General features: G+C 41.5%; 1 protein-coding gene across 2 annotated transcripts in view; it reads left to right on the top strand.

The window, feature by feature from the left end:
• Nucleotides 1-21,323, top strand: part of def8 (differentially expressed in FDCP 8 homolog) — a 53,604-nt gene that overhangs the window by 7,349 nt on the left and 24,932 nt on the right. For both annotated transcript variants that reach the window (XM_068049253.1, XM_068049252.1), the window contains exons 2-5: nucleotides 3,902-4,030; nucleotides 6,229-6,323; nucleotides 10,690-10,839; nucleotides 17,293-17,434. In XM_068049253.1, the coding sequence (XP_067905354.1) occupies nucleotides 3,913-4,030; nucleotides 6,229-6,323; nucleotides 10,690-10,839; nucleotides 17,293-17,434 (505 nt within the window). In that variant the 5' untranslated portion in view covers nucleotides 3,902-3,912. The remainder of the gene's footprint in view (nucleotides 1-3,901; nucleotides 4,031-6,228; nucleotides 6,324-10,689; nucleotides 10,840-17,292; nucleotides 17,435-21,323) is intronic.

Raw genomic sequence — 21,323 nt, 5'->3', positions numbered from 1 at the left:
TGAGGGCAGTTGAGAATAAACCTGTGCGTCTGGAATCGCGTGTAGGCCCGTCCAGGTAAGGATGGCAGATTTCCTTCCCTAAAGGACATTAGTGAACCGAATGTTTTTTTTTTACAACAATCCATGATTGCTTCATGGTACCATTATTGATGCTAGCTTTCAATTCCAGATTTTTATTAATTAATTGAATTTAAATGCCACCAACTACTATGGTGGCATTTGAACCTGTGACTCCCACGGCATTAGCCTGGGCTTCTGGATTACTAGTACAGTGACATTACCTCTACGCCACCTTCTCTCCGATATCATGAGTACATCTCTTGGTCGCCTTCCAGGAGGTTCACTGCAGTGTCTTAGTGAAAGTGCTTTCTGATATTTCTTGCTGTACATTCCTGTACATGGTGATTATAATTGGGGATTATGGTAGATTCTCGAGCCTATGACCTGGAGCTTCCCCCTTGGGTGCAATCTGGAAGTTGTGCCCGAAACTTCACCCATTTTTGCCAATGTCGCTTACACCCAAGTATCTTCCCAATCACATTAGAATTTACACGAATTTGAAATACACATAAATTAATAGGGCTCAAGAACATACCGATAGTTTCAGCTCATTTCACCATCATTCATGCAAATTATGGACAGCATGTTTAAGAACCTGCAATCAGGGAAGCTTTTCAATTTCTAATGTGACTTAGACTTTTGCCATAAAATGTATTAAAAGAAACAGAAAATACGAAACAGGCCTCATTGATAAATATTTTAAAAAATTTTAAAATTGCAATTAAAAGTCGAGAAAAATAACTTTCCCATTGGCCCTGAAAATCTTGTTGCAATGTTGAGATTTCCCATCTTCTCCCTCTTCTGCCTTGCCCCTTTCTTGGCCTCTCCACAGTGTGTATCCCCACAAAGATGTGGCTGAGATTATGAGCTTGTGGAAGCTCTTGAGCTATGTTCTACCACTTCCTGGTACAGCACTGGTCTCCAATGCGCTGTACTTGTAGTGCCTGAGTATTTTTACATGCAGTCTCTTCACATGCATATGAAATAAATAGTCAAGAATTCTGTTTTAATGCCGGGAACACATGTACACATGTGTAGACTGTAGACTAGGGGTAGCAGAAATTTAAATGTATATTAAATTTTGCATGGAAGCATATACAGTTTATAGCAGCTTATTCTACTTGTGGTTGGCTGAAGATGATTTCAAATCTTTATGCACATGTGTTTTTTAGAAGAAACTTTCAAGCCCTTTGTGGAAAGTCAGGAGCTTATTAATGTGCTAAGAATAGTCTTTTTAATGTACTCATAAAATTGTGATTTTTAGTACAAAACGTTTCCGTTTTATTTTTTTAAAATCCTGTGTGTGTGCCTGCATGTGTGTATTTGACTTCAAGATTGTCAATTTGAACCTTTTGTCTTAGTGCATGAGAATGTTGTTGACCTGAGTTAAATATAGTAATGTCCAAAAACTGCAATGGTAGATGGTTTGCAAATGATGCACTACTGTGGAGCATTTGTTGGGTAAATAAAAACTATTCCATTGATGGGACCACATAGCCCATGCCTGCTACTGGGGCAACTATATTGCACACTGTCGATCAGTAATCTCTGTGACTTCATCTAGATACTATTTAGTGTCAGCTGTAGCTCAGTTGGTGTCACCATCACCTTGAGTCAGAAGGTTTTGGGCTCCGTCTTACTCCAGGACTTGAGCTCAGCAATCAAGGCTGACGCTGCAGCACAGTACCAAGGGAGTGTTGTGTTGTTGGGGGTGCTGTGTTTCAGATGAGATGTTAAACCAAGGTCCTGTCTGCCCTCCCGAGTGAATAGAAAAGATGCCATGGCACTGTTTTGAAGAATAGTAGGGGAGCTATCCCCCGTGTCCCGGCTAATATTTATCCCTAAATCAACATCACAAAAACAGATTATCTGGTCATTATCACATTGCTGTTTGTGAGCGCTTGCTGTGTGCAAATTGGCTGCAGCATTTCCTACTTTACTAAGTGACTAGACTTTAGAAGTTCTGAAGAAGGGTCACTGACCTGAAACGTTAACTCTGCTTCTCTCTCCACAGATGCTGCCAGACCTGCTGAGTATTTCCAGCATTTCTTGTTTTTATTTCAGATTTCCAGCATCTGCAGTATTTTGCTTTTATTCAAAGGTTCTTCATTGGTTGTAAAGTGCTTTGGGATGTCCTGTGGTCATGAAAGTCACTATATAAATGCAATCTTTCTTTAATGAGTGGTTGCTTACTCTTGCAGTTAACATTTAGGATTATGGAAATTTTCACAAGGAAGGAGGCAATTCAACCTGTTATCTTTGTAGGCTCTTTGCTAGATCAATTCAAAACTACTTCACAGTGCCCTACTGGCTTCGTAGACTGTCATCTTTCTTTGCTTCTGTTCTTAAGATGCAGTAGTCTCTGCCTCATTTACTCTCTTTGGCAAAACATTCCATTCTCAAACAACTCTCCTTCTTTTATTTGGGTTTAGCCTCTGAAGCAACCATAGACAATATGGTCCTAAAGATTTTTTTTTGTTTATAAAGTAATTTTTGCAAGGGTGCTACTCTAGTTGCATATGCGATTGCTCCCCAGACTCCATCACAAAAGTTGTAACAATGATTTGATTTCTTCGGAATGTCCTGTGAGCATGATCACAGTTTTCTTATCACATTAACTGTATGCCTCAACTTACAAAAGCCTCATTGTTTTGCTTTTGATGAGAAATAACACTGCAAATAGTGTTGACTGCTAAAGTTGTAATCTGGGGTTGCTCTGTCAGTTGTTTTTGTGAGGATTGGAGAACCCAGTAAAGCACAAGATTGCAGCCTTCATTATTAACCCCTATGTTCTCGTTGTCCTACATATTTAATCTAACTGATCGAACTTTGACCAGTTTGATGCATAATAATCCATAACACACTTTTGTCCGCTTCAGTAAGTAAGCAATATGTGGACAGGTTGAAATCTAGATCAGAATGTATTTTCGCTATTCATTAAGATGATATTTGTTAACCTCGATTATTTAACAAATGTTTACATTTGAGGGTTGGCATAAAACTTGCACTCAATATATATTTATTTTCAGCAGACTGTATAATTACTTTTGAAATTTTTAAATGGAGATGTGCACTACAGTAATTTTTTGAGGTCCCAGAGAATATTTTGATCTGGGTTGTTTATGCTAGAATGAAATAATCCTTCCTATTGTACAACTTCACATTTTGTACTTGGGAGGTGCAGTGGATATTACAGCATGCCATGCCATAGAATGATGAGACATGGATTTATAGCCATGACTCATACAGTTCCTAATTTTGGGGTCATTAGGAAATGCTAAGCAGAAATCATGTACTTCTCAATCAGTGATTTTATGGTGGTCAGTTCATAAAAGACATTGGATAGGTTTAGCAATAGCTGATGCCTGGGGAATTGTCCACTATTTTTTTTAAATATGGGTCTTTTATTTGGAAATTGTAATCTTATTTTTACTGTAAAGAGACGGAATAATTTGTTCATTTACTCAAGGTTAAGCTAGTGTTAATGATTGTTGAACAAGTCTTCCTGCTAACTCAACCGCAAGGCACTGAGGTCTGCAATTGTGGTTCAGAATGTCAATCCCTTTCTTGTAAATAAGCTCTTGTTCATATCAAACTGTATCTTAATGTTTGTTTTGTACCTCCTGCTGACAGCCCAAATGCACGTGGTCACCTCTTGCATAAATTCTGGTATAACACCAAAGTAAATAAGTGCAATGTTAAACTACTTATGCTATAATTTCCCATTTCTGCTACAAATTGATTTATATTACACTTAACATCTGTTGAGGATTAAAATATTGAAAAAGATTTTTCAGTTCAATGGAATATATAATATTTTAAAATTATCCTACCTATTCAGGTCAGACTGACATGGAATACGATGAAAAATTGGCACGATTTCGACAAGGCCATCTCAATCCCTTCAATAAAGATCCAGGTGGAAGGATGGAGAAAGGAGACGAGGAAGAGGGTGATCTGTCAGTAAAAGGTCAGCACAGTGGACTTTGACCATCTAGACTGTAGTGTCATTGGAAATGGTAGTAGTAGCAGCCTAGATTCCTTTTTGTTTTGGGAGTATTTTTTCCAGCTTGTATCTTGTATAAGATTAAATCATTTCCCAAGGGTTACAAAAACAAAATTGAGCATTGGAGTCAAGGGCAAGAGATATTACATATTCCTTTGCTCTCGCACCCTAAAAGGCCTCACTTGCTGTGGCCCCATCATTACCCAAACTGAGATCAACCAACTCCATATAGTTCAAAGCTGTATAAATTAGTATAATCTAACTGCCACATCTCTTTGGATTTCTTCTGTGGGTTCTATGCAGATATAATAACTGTGTTTGTAAAGAACGTGTTTTGTTACAGAGACCGAGTAGAGGAATCCATTCCCTTTGATGCATTTATCTGCTTACTGAATTAGCTCAGAATAGCAGAGTGGTGTGTCCGAACTTCAAAGTGCAGTACTACAGCACTGGGAGATGCTTTTATATTCACTCATCTGCCACCCTTTTGAGCTCTGATCTGCAGGGTGAGAGGGGGAAAAAAATTCAAGTCATCCTTGGACACCTGCTATGTGTTTTGCAGCTATTGGTCGAAGCAATATGGGCAAACCTGGGACTGGGTCAACTGGCTGGCATCTTGGTTGCAGGATTTTTTTTTTGTTTTCTCTCTGAATATGCTGACACTGGTCAAACTTGCATTGGTTGCCCAGAGCAGATGGTGGGCTGCCACCTTGAACTGCTGCAGTCTTTACAATGTTGCTGCCTAAGGATCTTGACCAAGCAATGATGAAGGAACACAATATCTATCCAAATAAGGATAATGTGCGACTTTGAGAGGAACTTGCATCTGATGGTGTATCTATGACATTGCTGCCTTTCTGCCTCTCAGTGGTTTGAAGGTAGACAAGAGCAGTCTGGCACTAGCAAATACTTCATAGAAATTAGAATTTTGTTGTAGATGGCAGAAAACCATGCAGAAATTAACCAGCAGGCTGAAGGGACAAATCAGCAGCTAACTCTATGGAGGGATGCCCCTTTAAATAGCACCACCAGAGGGTTCTTGCTGACCGTGCTATGAATTGCTGAGCAGGTTATCACGTGGCAAGTCTGGTGCTGGGACAGCTCAAATGCACAAAAGGGTCCGACAACAGGCTTAGGATCCTTAATTAAATACAATGAACATTTTTATATAATTCTGGTCCATGCCTTGGGTTCCTATGGAGGTTCCTGATCCAATATTGCAGGTGGCATAGAATTAGCATGCAGAAATAAAAACAAAAAATACTCGGGTCTGGCAGAGTTTCAGGTCAATGACCTTTCATCAGAACTGGCAAGTGATTGATTGCTGCTAGTGTCTCCAGAAGGCTGAGTGCAGAGTGGAAATTGTGTTTTCCTGTGGAATTGTCATGTTAGTGAAAATGGTGTAAGATGGTCTGACAAATGCAGAGGCTGGTTGTGTGAAAGGTGAGGACAAGAAAAGAATGATTACATGGTTGAAGCACCAGCGGTTTGCTGACGTTTACAGTGCTGTGACCCAATTTGAGTCACTTTCTGGTGGTGGGCGGGGTGGGTGGGAGATGGTGAGAATTGGAAGAAAAAAGTTGCAATTATTTCTAAAATGTATAGTTGGGTTATGCTGTATTAAACATTAGATTGTGCAAGCTGTTGGCAAAGTGTTTCCCTTTCTGTATCTGTTGGGCAAGATGTGTGCCACATGAAAAAGAGCCATGTGACTGCTGAAAGAGAAAGCTAAGGCTGAAGTAACCAGTCTTGTGACTCCAAGGAAGATGGGAGGTAACAAGAAATTACACAATACATATCCAGTGAACAAAAACTGTTGACATAGCAGTCTACTTCCTTTGTTTTTAACTTGGCAGCTGAATCTATTAAGTTAAATGAACTTAAAATGAAAGGCATGACGAGTCTGAAATTTTAAAAAAAAAATCTTTTTTGCTGATTCATCTTTAATTCCTCAGTGGTTTTAAAATATCAGTATTTCTGCAGTTAATCTTCTGCAGTGAGATTTATGTAAAGCTGTTTACCAGTTGGGGATGGCAGTATTTGCACAAAATCTGTTCAAATTGCAGCATACCTTATTACCTTGTGTATATCTCCGTGTTTCTGGATCATTTTCCCTTTCAGTAGCTCATATTTCCATTAATGAATACTGTTTCCTAATCTAGGATTTCACTCAGACTTCTTGTATAGGGAGGTCAATACACGTACAGATAGAGTGATGGATCTTGGCCTGGCTGAGGATCACTTCTCAAAACCAGTGGCAAGTATTTTTTTTTATAACTTTGCATATCATTAGTGTGTCATTGAATTACACGAAGCATTTTGCAGTAATGCAGATAAGATATTTAAATAAAAGCAAAATACTGCGGATGCTGGAAATCTTAAACAAAAACAAGAAATGCTGGAGTCACTCAGCAGGTCTGGCAGCATCTGTGGAAAGAGAAGCAGAGTTAACGTTTCGGGTCAGTGACCCTTCTTCGGAACTGACAAATATTAGAAAAGTCACAGATTATAAACAAGTGAGGTGGGGGTGGGGCAAGAGATAACAAAGGAGAAGGTGCAGATTGGACCAGGCCACATAGCTGACCAAAAGGTCACTGAGCAAAGGCAAACAATATGTTAATGGTGTGTTGAAAGACAAAGCATTAGTACAGATTAGGTGTGAATACACTGAATATTGAACAGCAGCAAGTGCAAACCTGAAGAAAAACAACCTGAAAAAAACAGTGGGTAAGCAAACTGAACAAACTAAGATGAAATGAAATAAATGCAAAAAAAGATTGTAAAAAATGTAAAAAGGAATGTAAAAAAAAAAGGAAGAAAAAATAACTAAAAATGAAAGTAAAATGGGGGGCTGTCATGCTCTGAAATTATTGAACTCAATGTTCAGTCCGGCAGGCTGTAGTGTGCCTAATCGGTAGATGAGATGCTGTTCCTCGAGCTTGCGTTGATGTTCACCGGAACACTGCAGCAATCCCAGGACAGAGATGTGAGCATGAGAGCAGGGGGGAGTGTTGAAATGGCAAGCAACCGGAAGCTCAGGGTCCTGCTTGCGGACTGAGCGGAGATGTTCCGCAAAGCGGTCACCCAGTCTGCGCTTGGTCTCCCCAATGTAGAGGAGACCACACTGTGAGCAACGAATACAGTATACTACATTGAAAGAAGTACAAGTAAATCGCTGCTTAACCTGAAAGGCGTGTTTGGGGCCTGGGATAGTGAGGAGAGAGGAGGTAAATGGGCAGGTATTACACCTCCTGCGATTGCAGGGGAAGGTGCCCTGGGACGGGGACGAGGTGGTGGGGGTAATGGAGGAATGGACCAGGGTGTCGCGGAGGGAACGATCCCTTCGGAATGCTGACAGGGGAAGGGAGGGGAAGATGCGACTGGTAGTGGCATCACGCTGGAGGTGGCGAAAATGGCGGAGGATGATCCTTTGGATATGGAGGCTGGTGGGATGAAAAGTGAGGACAAGGGGAACCCTGTCACTGTTCTGGGAGGGAGGGGAAGGGGTGAGGGTAGAGGTGCGGGGAATGGGTCGGACACGGTTGAGGGCCCTGTCAACCACAGTGGGGGGAAATCCTCGGTTGAGGAAAAAGGAGGTCATATCAGAAGCACAGTCATGGAAGGTAGCATCATCAGAGCAGATGCGTCGGAGACGGAGAAACTGGGAGAATGGAATGGAGCCCTTACAGGAGGTAGGGTGTGAAGAAGTTTCCCACAGCTACCTCGACTACACTTCTTCACACCCTACCTCCTGTAAGGACTCCATTCCATTCTCCCAGTTTCTCCGTCGCATCTGCTCTGATGATGCTACCTTCCATGACTGTGCTTCTGATATGACCTCCTTTTTCCTCAACCGAGGATTTCCCCCCACTGTGGTTGACAGGGCCCTCAACCGTGTCCGACCCATTCCCCGCACCTCTACCCTCACCCCTTCCCCTCCCTCCCAGAACAGTGACAGGGTTCCCCTTGTCCTCACTTTTCATCCCACCAGCCTCCATATCCAAAGGATCATCCTCCGCCATTTTCGCCACCTCCAGCGTGATGCCACTACCAGTCGCATCTTCCCCTCCCTTCCCCTGTCAGCATTCCGAAGGGATCGTTCCCTCCGCGACACCCTGGTCCATTCCTCCATTACCCCCACCACCTCGTCCCCGTCCCAGGGCACCTTCCCCTGCAATCGCAGGAGGTGTAATACCTGCCCATTTACCTCCTCTCTCCTCACTATCCCAGGCCCCAAACACGCCTTTCAGGTTAAGCAGCGATTTACTTGTACTTCTTTCAATGTAGTATACTGTATTCGTTGCTCACAGTGTGGTCTCCTCTACATTGGGGAGACCAAGCGCAGACTGGGTGACCGCTTTGCGGAACATCTCCGCTCAGTCCGCAAGCAGGACCCTGAGCTTCCGGTTGCTTGCCATTTCAACACTCCCCCCTGCTCTCATGCTCACATCTCTGTCCTGGGATTGCTGCAGTGTTCCGGTGAACATCAACGCAAGCTCGAGGAACAGCATCTCATCTACCGATTAGGCACACTACAGCCTGCCGGACTGAACGTTGAGTTCAATAATTTCAGAGCATGACAGCCCCCCATTTTACTTTCATTTTTAGTTATTTTTTCTTTTTTTTTTACATTCCTTTTTACATTTTTTACAATCTTTTTTTTGCATTTATTTCATTTCATCTTAGTTTGTTCAGTTTGCTTACCCACTGTTTTTTTCAGGTTGTTTTTCTTCAGGTTTGCACTTGCTGCTGTCCAATATTCAGTGTATTCACACCTAATCTGTACTAATGCTTTGTCTTTCAACACACCATTAACATATTGTTTGCCTTTGCTCCGTGACCTTTTGGTCAGCTATGTGGCCTGGTCCAATCTGCACCTTCTCCTTTGTTATCTCTTGCCCCACCCCCACCTCACTTGTTTATAATCTGTGACTTTTCTAATATTTGTCAGTTCCGAAGAAGGGTCACTGACCCGAAACGTTAACTCTGCTTCTCTTTCCACAGATGCTGCCAGACCTGCTGAGTGACTCCAGCATTTCTTGTTTTTGTTTAAGATATTTAAATGCTGACTACATACCTTATGGAGAAGTATTTAAGTTCTGTACACAGTGTTTTCAGTAGGAATGAAGCTGAAATAACTCTCCCTAAAATTATTTTTATGGTCTTAAAAGTCTGATGCCAGTGAAATAATTTTGGTTTTGGTATAGATTCCTCTGCCTAGAATGTTGCTCCATTATTTTCTGTAGTGTAACCTTCTGTGGAATGCTATTTGGATTTGGGTTAAAATTATTTGTTTTATAATGAATCTATTCTGTGAACATGAATTCTTTATTCTTGTATGGATATTAAAGAGCTGGCTCAAGCATGAGTTAATAGCATATTTCCCTCCCTCTCTCAAATTGTGAAGCAGTCCAACCGAAATCTAGTTTTACAAACATAAGTTTGTGGGAGAGAGCATTGGGGGGTGCAGTTTTCTTCTGCTGTGCTCTAAAATAGAAATTAAAAAATAAATGTGATGCCGAGTGAAAATAGAACTAGTTATTTGGGCCTGAATAGTGCTGCAGACGGACCTGCTCCATGGCTTTGCTAGTGTCGGCACCTGAAGAGGGTTCAGTGGTGAAGTGTGTCCAGAAGAACCTGGTGCCACTGATTCATTCCACATCAGCCACTTAGGTGTTTTCTGTCTTGAGAGGAAATCTATTTCCAATAAAGGGCTTTCTTTTTTTGGTGTTTTTGATATTTCTGTACTTGTTACAAGATGTTATTCCTTGATACTCGGTGATAGAGATTGTGTTGCTGCTGTGCAATGCCTTTTTGCAATGTGACTTATTTGGAGGCAACCAAGAGAAAACAACAACGTCCCTTGACAACTGCTGAAGGCATTTGCCTAGCCATTCCCTGAGCCACTCTGCCCTACCACAGAGTAAGAAACTACTTTCACTGGTCATGCAATGTTCCATGCCACCTGGAATAAGAAGAGAAGCTGCGCAGTCAATCCAGCACACTGCTCGGGTGCTGATGAATGCACATATAATTCTGAGAATCAGAGTCAAACGGAACAGGAAGCCATTTGGCCCATCGTGTCTGTACCAGCTCTCCAAATGAGCAATTCACCCAGTGCCATTCCCCTGTCTTCTCCCTGTAACCCTGCACATTCTTCCTTTTCAGATAAGTCTAATTCCTTTTTGAATGCCACAATTGAACCGCCTCCATGCCACATGCAGACAATGCATTCCAAACCTTAACTACTCGCTGCGTGGAAAAAGTTTTTCCTCATGTTGCCATTGCTTCTTTTGCCATTACTTTAAAACTATGCCCTCTCGTTCTGTCTTTTCATGAGTGGGAACGGTTTCTCCCTATCTACTCTGTCCAGACCCCCCATGATTTTGAATACCTCTATCAAGTCACCTCTCCGCGCACTCCACACTAATTGCTCCCAGACAGCACCAGGAGACGAATTGTTCCTGGTATGTTGCATCTAGCAATTGGTCTGAAATTTATGCACATGTTTTAGGGGTTTTAGTTTCCATTTCTGGATCACTCAAATTAAGCGTGTAAAGAATTTCATGTTCTTCATCTTGGCCATTGTCTGTCTGTTTTCTGATTTATTTTTTATTATGTAGGGATCATTTGTAGCATTGGACATTGAAAATCTGAAGCGTGCAATTGATGAGGTGAAACAAGTTATATTGGATTTGCCAGAACACTCGGAGAAGCAAAAAGATGCTGTTGTTAAACTTATTCATCTCCGGCTTAAACTACAAGAACTGAAGGTTTGAAATGTGCACTGTAAAAATAAAAGCTGATAGTTTAAAAAAAAAACTATTTTGAATTTAAGGGAGGGTTAGTTACAAAATGATGCATACGAGTGGAGTAATATGGTGAACACTGGAGGGACAGGATGTGGGTTTCAATCCAGTGTACTCCATTAGCTGAGAAACAGGATTGGGTTGTGAGGGGAGCATCAAAAAGATGCTAATAGCCATTTCAGTGGTAAGGAGAAAAAATGCTGTTACATAGGTTTTTTTTCAAGTAATATTGATAAAGGCTTGGAATGAACTGTTGGCCTGCTTGACCAAGTATATTACATCACACCCTGTTCAAAAAGGGGAAAGAGATAAACCTCATAACAGGCCAGTCAACCTAATGTTGATGTTGAGGAAACTTTGAGACGTTAATGTGGAAATGTAGTAAACCGCTTTGAGGATAGTAACAGACCTTAGGAGGACATAGACTGGTGAAATGAGCAGACGCATGGCAGATGAAGTTTAATGCAAAAAATGTAGGAAATGATTCATGCTTGTAGGAAAAATGAGAGGCAGTATAAGCTAAATGATTCAATTTTAAAGGTAATGTAGGAACCAGAGAGACCCAGAGTATATCAACAAGTCTTTAAAGGTGGCAGGACAAGTTGCGAAGGCTGTTTTTAAAAAGGCATGCAGGATCCTTGACTTTATAAATAGAGGCATAGAGTACAAAAGCAAGGAAGTTGTGTCTACAAAGTTTTCCAAAACATTGCTTAGGCCCTAGCTGGAGTATTGTGCCCAATTCTGGGCACCACACTTCAGGAAGGATGTCAAAGCCTTGGAGAGAGACGAGAGGAGATTTATTAGAATGGTCTCTGGATGAAAGACTTCAGTTGCTTAAAGGGACTAGAGGCACTGGTTCTCCTTGGAGCAGAGAAGGTTAGGGGAAGATTTGATGGGCATTGAAATAGTCTATGCTCTTAATGACGGAGTAGATATAGAATTGGAAGCTCAGCTTGGGGATGAATAGGATGTTGAGGTTGGAAACAGTCTAGTTCATCCTTAAACATTAGCTGGGTAGGGGGAAGGAGTTGATAGCAAGAGCACGAAATTTGTAAGAGCAGCTGAAGATGATGGTTTTAGTCTTCTCAATGTTTAGCTAAAGGAAATTGTGGCTCATCCAAGATTGGATTTTCAACAAGCAGTCTGACCATAGAGGCAGTTGCATGAGGTGGTGATGTGTAGAGCGGGAGGTAATTAACGTATATGTGGAAGATGGTCCCCATTTCTGCCGATGATGTTGCCTTGACACATCAAGTAAATGAATTATTAAGTCAAAAGTGGAGGCTTGTGGATTGTTCGTCATTGGTTTGAAATATTGATAAGTTGATGACTCTAAACTTGTTCAGAAAGCATGGGGATGTGGGTGGGAGTGAGAGTAGTGGGGTTCCTAAATGTCAGGACTAAAATCTGTTGAATTTAAATTGGGAATTGTAAGGTTGATTGTAGATGCAGGATATGCTCTGACATCTGTCGTTATAAAAACTGGGTATAACTATTATAAAATCACTACTGTACCAATCTGGGAACTTTGAAGTCTGACCTTTTTACTTTTTCCTTACTGACTAGATCATTGATTGCAATTTCATATTTACACTATGTACACATCCAGAAATTTCATTTGAAGCCCATTCATAAATCAGTAGTTCTGTTCTGAGGTTCATTTTGTTTTTGCATAGCTAAGGAATTGTTGATTTCTTGCGCTGCAGAAAATGCCAGGGCATTGCTCCTACAGACAACTGTTCCTCACTTTGTACCAACCCATGTGTACTCAACTTCATCTAATTGGATATGGCAAAAATGTGAAGGACTGTGGTACCTTGTCAGATGACAATCCGGGGCAGGTATTTGGATATATGAACCATTCAGCAGGAGTGCTTTACACTGATGGGCACTGTAGTTCATACTGCAGATGTTTTTTTAAAAAAAGCAGATAATTCTGAAAATTTCCATTTTTTTTTTCTTGCATAGGTTATATTGTGCCATTAACATATATCTTGTACTCCAATCCCTTAACTGAGCACAAGAATAAAGAAGCCTTGTTACAATTGTATAGGGCTTTGGTCAGACCATGCTGGAGTACTATGATCTGTTTTGATCTCCATATTTAAGGAAGGATATACTTGCCTTGGAGTTGGTACAGTGAAGGTTCACTGGATCAGTACTTGGGATGAGAGCCTTGTCCTATGTCGAGGGGCTGAGGAAATTGGGCCTATACTATGTGGAATTTAGAAGGAGAAGTGATCTCATTGCAACATACAAGATTGGGCTTGATAGACTAGACACTGAGGTTGTTTCCTTTGGCTGAGGAAACTCAAACATGAGAGCACAGTCTCTGGATGAAGGATTGGTCATTTAGGATTGAGGTGAGAAATTTCTTCAAAGATAGTGAATATTTGGAATTCTCTACCCCAGAGGGTTGTGAATGCTCTATCATTGGGTATATTCAAGGCTGCAATAGACAGATTTTTGGTCTCTTGGGAATAAAAGGATATGGGGAGCAGATGGGAAATTGGAGTTGAAGCAGAGTAACAACCAGGATTGTATTGAATGGTGGAGCAGGCTCGATGGGCTGTATGGTCTGCTCTTGTTTTTATGTTCTTAAATATTGTTTCAGCTGTACATTTTCTGGCTGACTTTATATTTATTCTGCTTTGGCGTTTGGTGAAAACAGTTGTCTTTGCTCTCACATATTGTGATATCTACAATGTTGGCATTATATTGTAAAAATAATAAGCAGTCTTTTGTTTACAATGACAGAAATGGTGTAATCAGCATAGCTGTATTGACCTGGCCACTATTGAATTGGAGCTAGCAAATGCACTTGGATTTTTCAGTGCCATTCTTTGCAAAGGAAAAATTTTGTTTGTGTTTTTAGTGAGCCATGCTTCAATGTTGTGCATTTTTAATAGGTTTAGAAAGCATTTTGTATTTGCTTTTTCTCCAAGTCCAGGTAAACTAAATGTACGTAACAATAGCATTGTTAACCCATGTTAGCTAGTGACATTGCATTTGTGTAACTCATAATGGAATGTTCAGAATTTCCTCAAAGAATGGGCTGGAATTTCCTGGATTGTACTTGCACAGAAGTTATGCTAAAATTATGCCAGTTGTTCAGTCAATCTTGCCAGTGGGAGCTTGCAGCTAAATTTCTTGTAAACATTCACACAAAACCAGTGCAGCTTTAGTAATGCAGTCTTGCATCTTCTTTCTATATCCTGAATGTTTGGATAGAGGCTTAAATTAATGCTTGTTTTAGTCATAGTTATAAATAAGTTGATGAAAACTATAACCTGTAAGCCAATATTTTTTAATTCATTCAATATTGTTTGAAAGTTTTCATGGTGAGAGCAGTAATGTTGGATAAGACAATTTTTACGGTTGGAGATGACAGGCAGGCTATGCTGCCTGAAAAGTTGAGACCTGCTAATTCTTCCAAGAACTCTTTTTTTTTTTCAAGGAAACAACTGCTCTTTTCAGAGCATTCACATGATGGTGTAAAATTGTCTTCCTCAACGCCATCATTCAATATTGCTTTAAATAACTAAACATGTTAAAACTTTTTTTTTCACTCTTCATCCTTGATTAGTGCAACAAATTCAGGAAGCCCATGTGAATATTTAGAAAACCTGCTTTGAGCAGTAGCTACAACTGGGCTAGTATGTATGTATTTTGATTTACTTTTAAAGTCTCTGCTACTCCAACCCCTCTTTTTATACACACACGCACACAAAATAACAAAAAAAGTGATTTTGAGAACTCTACTGGTCGTTGAATGATAGGAAGAACAGTTGTGCTTAGTCCTACATCTCTGTTTTTTGTCTGTAACTCTCAAGTTCCTCATCAAGTACCTGTCCGAACAACCTTTGAAAATTATTTATGGAATCCGCTTCCTTCACGCTTTTTCAGGTAGAGCATTCCAGATCGCGACAACTCTGAATGAAAATGTTTCTCATCTCTCCTCTAGGTCTTTTACCAGTGATTTTAGATCACCTCTGGTTATTGACCCACTTGTCAGAGGGAATAGTTTTTCTCTGTCTATTGTATCAAAACCTCTATTAGGTCACCTCTTAACCTTCTAATTTGCAAGGAATGTAGTCCTAACCTTTCCGACCCCTTCTCAACTGAGATTCCTCATCCCTGGTAATATCCTCTGTACCCTTTCTAAGGTCTTTACATCTTTTCTGAAGTGTGGTACCCAGAATTGTCCACAATACTGCACTGAGGCCTAACCAGTGATTTTTATTTGGGCTGTGTTTCCTGACAACACAACCACTAGGTGGCACAGTACTAGCACATGCGCAAATGCAGCCTCTTCTACTGAAATGTCACTGCAATGTCTCTGACAGCTGCCAGGATTAAAGATGGCGCTGCTCAATTTCTCTCAAAAAAAAAAACCGAATTCAACCCAAATAACCCCTCAGTGACTGCCATTGCCACCTCCATCCCACTCCCAACAGTCCCCCTCCCTCCTGCGCCCATCTTCTCGCAACTGGCTCCTCGCTGTCTTCCCTTAACCACTCCCCCCCCCCCCCCCCCTTTCCCTCGGCTGTTCATACTCTGCTTCTCACTTCGTTCCCCCACCACCACCCGCTCTCCAGCCACTCGCTTGCTCGCCCCCTGCTTCCCTCCTCTAGGCCACTCACTCCCATGTTCAATCATTCTCTGCCGTGCCGTCCAAAGAAGCAAGGCGGGCCGCAAGGGGGGACGGGGCGAGGCCTGGAGCTAGTGGCTGGAGAGCGGGGTGGGGAAGCGAGAAGCAGGGAATGATGGGCCCAGGGGAGTAAAGGGGTGCAGTGGCGGTCTGGTGGGGTGGGGAGAAAGCATTGAGGGCGGGGGCAAATAGCTGAAGGAAGGCAGCGGCGTTGTGGGGATAGAGCAGGGATGATGGGAGGGAGCGGGGTTTGTTCGGGTGAATGGCGATGACTGTTGAGGGGTGAGGATGTCATTGCGCGCATGACATCACCACGCATTCATACTGGCAGGCTGGCAAATGTTCGCACACGTTGACGTCCGCGATCACTCTGCACATGCTCTGCGTTGTCAGGAGTCACTTTGTTAGTTAATCCATGCTGGCTCTCTTTGATTAACCCATGCCTTTCCAAATGAAAGTTTGCCCCAATAAAGGTTTCCAATAACTTCCCGCCATTGATGTTACACTGACTTGTCTGTAGTCTCCTGATTTAAGAAAGGGGAATGGGATAATAGTGGCATGACATTCACAACTCTCCAGTCCTCCGGCACTGTTCCTGCAGTTAACAAGTATTGAAAGATTGTGACCAACGTCTCTTCTATTTCTACCAAAACTTCTTTCAGCAACCTAGGACATATTCATTTCAAGTAACATTTGTGGCACTCAAATGCCAGGCAATGACTATCTCCAACAAGAGAGTGTCTAACCACCTCCCCTTGATATTCAATGGCTCTATCGTCACTGCATCCCCCACCATCAACATCCTGGGGGTCACCATTGACCAGAAACTTAACTGGGGCTACAAAAGCACTTAAGAGACTGGGAATTCTGCGACAAATAACTCATCATCTAACATCCCAAAGCTTTCCACCATCTACAAGGCACAAGTCAGGACTGTTTTGGAATGCTCTCCTCTTGCCTGGATGAGTGCAGTTGTCAAACTTCTTGAGTCTTGTTACATCATCCAGGGCAAAGCAACCTGCTTGATTGGCACACCATCCACCACCTTGAACATTCACTCCCTCCACTATTGGGTTGTTTTGGACTGGAGTATGTCACTTTCAAGCTTAATATGGAATTCAGTTGTATTATTACATTTTCCCAGAGAATCGTTTACTATGAGATTACTAATTAAACCTGCCTAATTACACAATACTAGATCTAAAATAGATTTATCCCTAATATAAAAGCAAAATACGGTGCATGCTGGAAATCTGAAATAAAAAACAGAGAAAATGTTGGAAATACTCAGCAGGCCAGGCAGCATCTGTGGTGAGAGCCCTACAACCCTCCCAGCTCTCTGCATGCTTTGAATTCTGGTCTCTTGCACCTTTGGCAGCTGTTCCTTCAGATGCTTAGGCCCTAGGTTCTGGAATTCACTCCCTTAAACCTATCAGCCTCTCTATCTTCTCCTTTAAGATCCTCCTTTAAAACATATCTCTTTGACCAAGCTTTTGGTCACCTGTCCCAATATTATCTTGTGATATGGTGTCAACTTCTGTTTGATAATTCCTTCTGTGAAGCACCTTCGGCCATTTTACTATGTTGAAGGTGCTATATAAATGCAAGTTGTTGTGTGGTCTCTACATGAGAATATGATCAGTTACAAAGTTAGTGAGAACCTCTGATTGCACACATTGAATTGAAATGTTGCAATAAGCTTAATGTAAACAGGCCATTGTTAAATGGATATTTAAGCAATTTTTTTTTTATGGCTTTCTTTATAGGACCCTGATGAGGATGAGCCAAATATTCGAATCCTGCTTGAGCATCGATTCTACAAGGAGAAAAGCAAAAGTGTCAAACAGTTCTGTGACAAGTGCAGCACTATCATATGGGGCTTGCTTCAAACCTGGTATACCTGCACAGGTGAATACTTGATGTTTACCCCAGTTCATATTTGCTGTTGCTGAGATCTATTTAGAATAAAATTTGCAATTAAATATAAATAAACATCCTATGAATGAATTTTTAAAAAATCATACATTACACAGCGGTTAGCACCGCAGCCTCACAGCTCCAGCGACCCGGGTTCGGTTCTGGGTACTGCCTGTGTCGAGTTTGCAAGTTCTCCCTGTGACCGCGTGGGTTTCTGCTGGGTGCTCCGGTTTCCTCCCACAGCCAAAGACTTGCAGGTTGATCGGTAAATTGGCCATTGTAAATTGCCACTAGTGTAGGTAGGTGGTAGGAGAATTGAGGGAAGGTGGGGATGTGTTAGGGAATTTGGGATTAATGTAGGATTAGTATAAATGGGTGGTCGGTGGTTGGCACAGACTCGGTGGGCCGAAGGGCCTGTTTCAGTGCTGTATCTCTCTGACTCTATTTTTGAAAACCCACTTTGGAATAATGCATTTCTAATGAGGTATGGATATATAATATATGTAGTATTTTTGTAAGGGTTGTTTGTTCACCAAACTGATTCAACAGGAGGCAATGACCCAACAAAGTTAGTAATTTCTTTTTTCGTTTGGCAGCATAGTTGTAAAGTTAATATTTAAAAGTGTTACACGTCATTGAATCTGAATTTGTGAAATTGGATTTAAATTAGTGTTTAACATTTAATTCTTAGTGAGCTATTGTTGAGTTAAGACATTGGAATGCCTTGTAGGCTTCATTTTTTTTTAAAAAAGACACCTGCAGTATCTAGCATATTTTATCTTAAATTGGTAACATTTTATATGTTCTAAATAATTTCTAATATGATTATAAATGTGTATTAATGTTCAGCCGCTTTAAGATGCATTGTGACCAATTACTCCATTACGATGACGTGAAATTGGCAGGCAAGAGGATTGGCATTGGCCTAAAAGTTATTTTATAACAATCCTCCCTTTTGATGGATGAATGGACTGAGACTGACTTCACAGAAGTCCTTGAGACTATGATACAATGTTAACTATTGGGAGAAAACCTTCTGGCATTCTGTGTAAAGTGATGCTATTGTGAGTGTCCCTTATCTGCTTCTGTTCAGCATTTTATCTTTATGGAAAAATAGCCTATTGTTTGCTAAAAATGCAACCCTTTTTATATTTCCGCAGCTAACTTGTATTGCTGGATTATATAATATTGCTATTTGTCGCTTATTCAAATTTCTTGTGTTCAATTCGGCCTGTGAGACCCCTCTGATTCAGTAATTGTGATGGCTCTCCGGTGAAAAGAATTACCACTTACATGTGCAGTGTTACTACAATGTCTGCAACCTAGCCCATAGACCTTCCCTGATGTGATGGAAGGGCAGTATTAGCCAGCCATGCCAAAAAACACTTTGTTGGTTTGTAGAGATGGGCAGAGAGTACAGCCAAATCCAAAATGGGTAACCTTTGTGACACTGGTGTTGGCTGTTTGTGCTGCTTGCATTGGAAGACAGTTGGCGAAACCCTTGGTCTGGGAGAATTTCAGTGTCTTCAATGAAACAACAATTGGGTAATTTATACATACAATTGCCTTTAGCAGTATACTTTGGAATATGAAATGGCCATTTAATTTAGATCATCACGTTTCCACTCCTTGCTTTTGTGGCACCTGGGGCTGAATTTTGCTGATTTACTGACAAGTCCTGCCGCCAAGGCTGAAAGCAGGAGGTGACCCTGCTTTGGCAGGCTGTGGGATTCTTGAGCAGAACATTCCTAGTGGCAGCCAATTAAGGATGGTGGCCTGGCCCCAAGAGCTGCCGGCGCAATCACAGGGCCAGCAGCAGCACCAGTACTGGTGGTCATTTCTGAGTCTGCAGCTGCAGGGAGAAGGAGCCTCAATAATGGCGGGGTGCCCTCAGAGATCAGGTAGGTTGGGGGAGCCCCGGCGATCGGTGGGGAGGGTTGTGAAGCACTGGCAGTACTGTTGCCGCAAGGGTGGCCATTGCTGCCGGGAGGTCTTTCCATGGCCATGGAGTGCCCCTAAAGGAGGCCCTCCCCTTCCCCAAGCCCGCTGGGAGGCCACCAGGTTTCACTGGGCAGTCTTCCCACCCCCTGGCCGCAGATACAGCCAAAATGCCCACATGTAAGTGGCTCAATTTGCCACCTGCTGGGTGGCTGAGCTGTTAATGTCTTCCTGCTGCTGGCAATAGGGCATGGTGGCAGGAAGATGTTTGGCTGCCCGCTCAACGTCTTCCTCTGCCATTTTTCCAGCCCTCTCGCCTTCCTGCCCATCGCCAATGGGCCGGGAAAATTCCATCTTTGACCTTTCTATTTTCTTTTCTCCCTCACCACCCATGCACATTTACTTAGGAAGTAGTTCTCCTTATGATCACATTTAGCAATAAGCATTGAGAGTTCCAATTCCAGTGTTGAACATTAGTTGGCATCTTGCAGTGTTGTGCCTGGTTAGCCAGGACTTGGAGTGCTATTTGACATTTCCTGCTGTTCCATTGCAGCCTAAAATCAATGATGGATTGCTCAATGCTGCAATTAATCAAAATTTCTGAAATTGTATGTCTGTCATGTTTTGGATTTGACCAATGTTTTGACCATTTTTCCACAAAGTATTGGCGGAAGATGGTGAGAGGGTGGGGTTAAACAAAATATATTCACTCTTCCTTTTAAGAAGTAACATGATAGGTAGGCAAAATGTTACAATCTTTGTTTTTCCATGGACTATAAATAGTATATTTTAAAAACAAAATAATGGAAAGACTCAGCAGGTCAGGCAGTATCTGTGGAGAAAGGAACCGAGTTGACGTTTCCAGTCAATGTACTTACAGAAGAATGAATATTTTAATAATTAGCTAATGTTACACTCACTTTGTTATCTCTGTCCCTTTCTGACCATGCATTGAAGATTTTTTTTTTAAAAAGGGGAGACATGGTCAATAAGTCAGTTCTTCAAACATTAGATTGTAAGGGTAGGATTGGGCTAGGCTCCGAAGTACTATGCAGGAGACTAGTTCAGGATATTCAGCTTAAGTCACATAAAACAATCCAAGGATGTGAAGAAGTGTAGCTTGTTAATTATTGTGTATTATCTCTCAAAGCCAAGTGATACTCACTGAATTAAGTGAGAATGGTTTCTCTATCTCTTTGTGCTGTGTAATAAAGTACCTTAGATGATTTGCATGTAGCATCATGTCAGCAAGTGTGTTCTCTGTCTGCTTTCAAAGAAATTGAAGTATAGGTACAAATATCCAGTTCTGATCATGAAGCAATGCTATTGTTACACTCTCATAGTTAGATGTTAGGCAATGCACTCGCACTCCTAAGCACAAGATGCTCAGACAGCTTAGGGGAGTGACTAGCTGTTTGCGAGACTATCTAAGGCAGAACCCTCAGCTCATAACAATGTTGCATGCTTAATTCAAGGTGAAATATTGCACATCTTACTTATACTGAAAGATATGGGTCTTATGGGTATATTTGTAACACTGTACCAACCAATTTAACAAACTTGCTCAAGTTGCAAATAGCCTTGTTCTTCCCTCCCTCAAGCATCTTATTTCCAGTTATTGAGACACATTCATCTTGCTACCAATTTTATGTCATTGACTATTTAAGATGTATTTATTTTTCTTCTGTCCCAAAGCCTTCCTGCTTTTTCTTGATTTTGTTTTCTCTCATAACAGAAGTTTTAACTGCAGCCGAGAGAAGTTGTTTTTTTCAGTGTTGTGTAACTACTGCATGGTGCGTGTTCACAATGGTCCAGGCCCGACTGGCTGACGAGTTGCAATGTCTAAGTCAGCATCAAAGCACCTCATAACTTACCCCTCTGGTCCTGATATAAACATCAGGCTGCCTTAGCAATACAAAAAGAACCTCATGGCAAAAAAAAC

This window comes from Heterodontus francisci, chromosome 17, assembly GCF_036365525.1.
Source record: "Heterodontus francisci isolate sHetFra1 chromosome 17, sHetFra1.hap1, whole genome shotgun sequence".
Taxonomy (NCBI): domain Eukaryota; kingdom Metazoa; phylum Chordata; class Chondrichthyes; order Heterodontiformes; family Heterodontidae; genus Heterodontus; species Heterodontus francisci.
The sequence above is the reverse complement of the archived record's forward strand: the minus strand, read 5'-3'. Positions and strand labels throughout refer to the sequence as shown.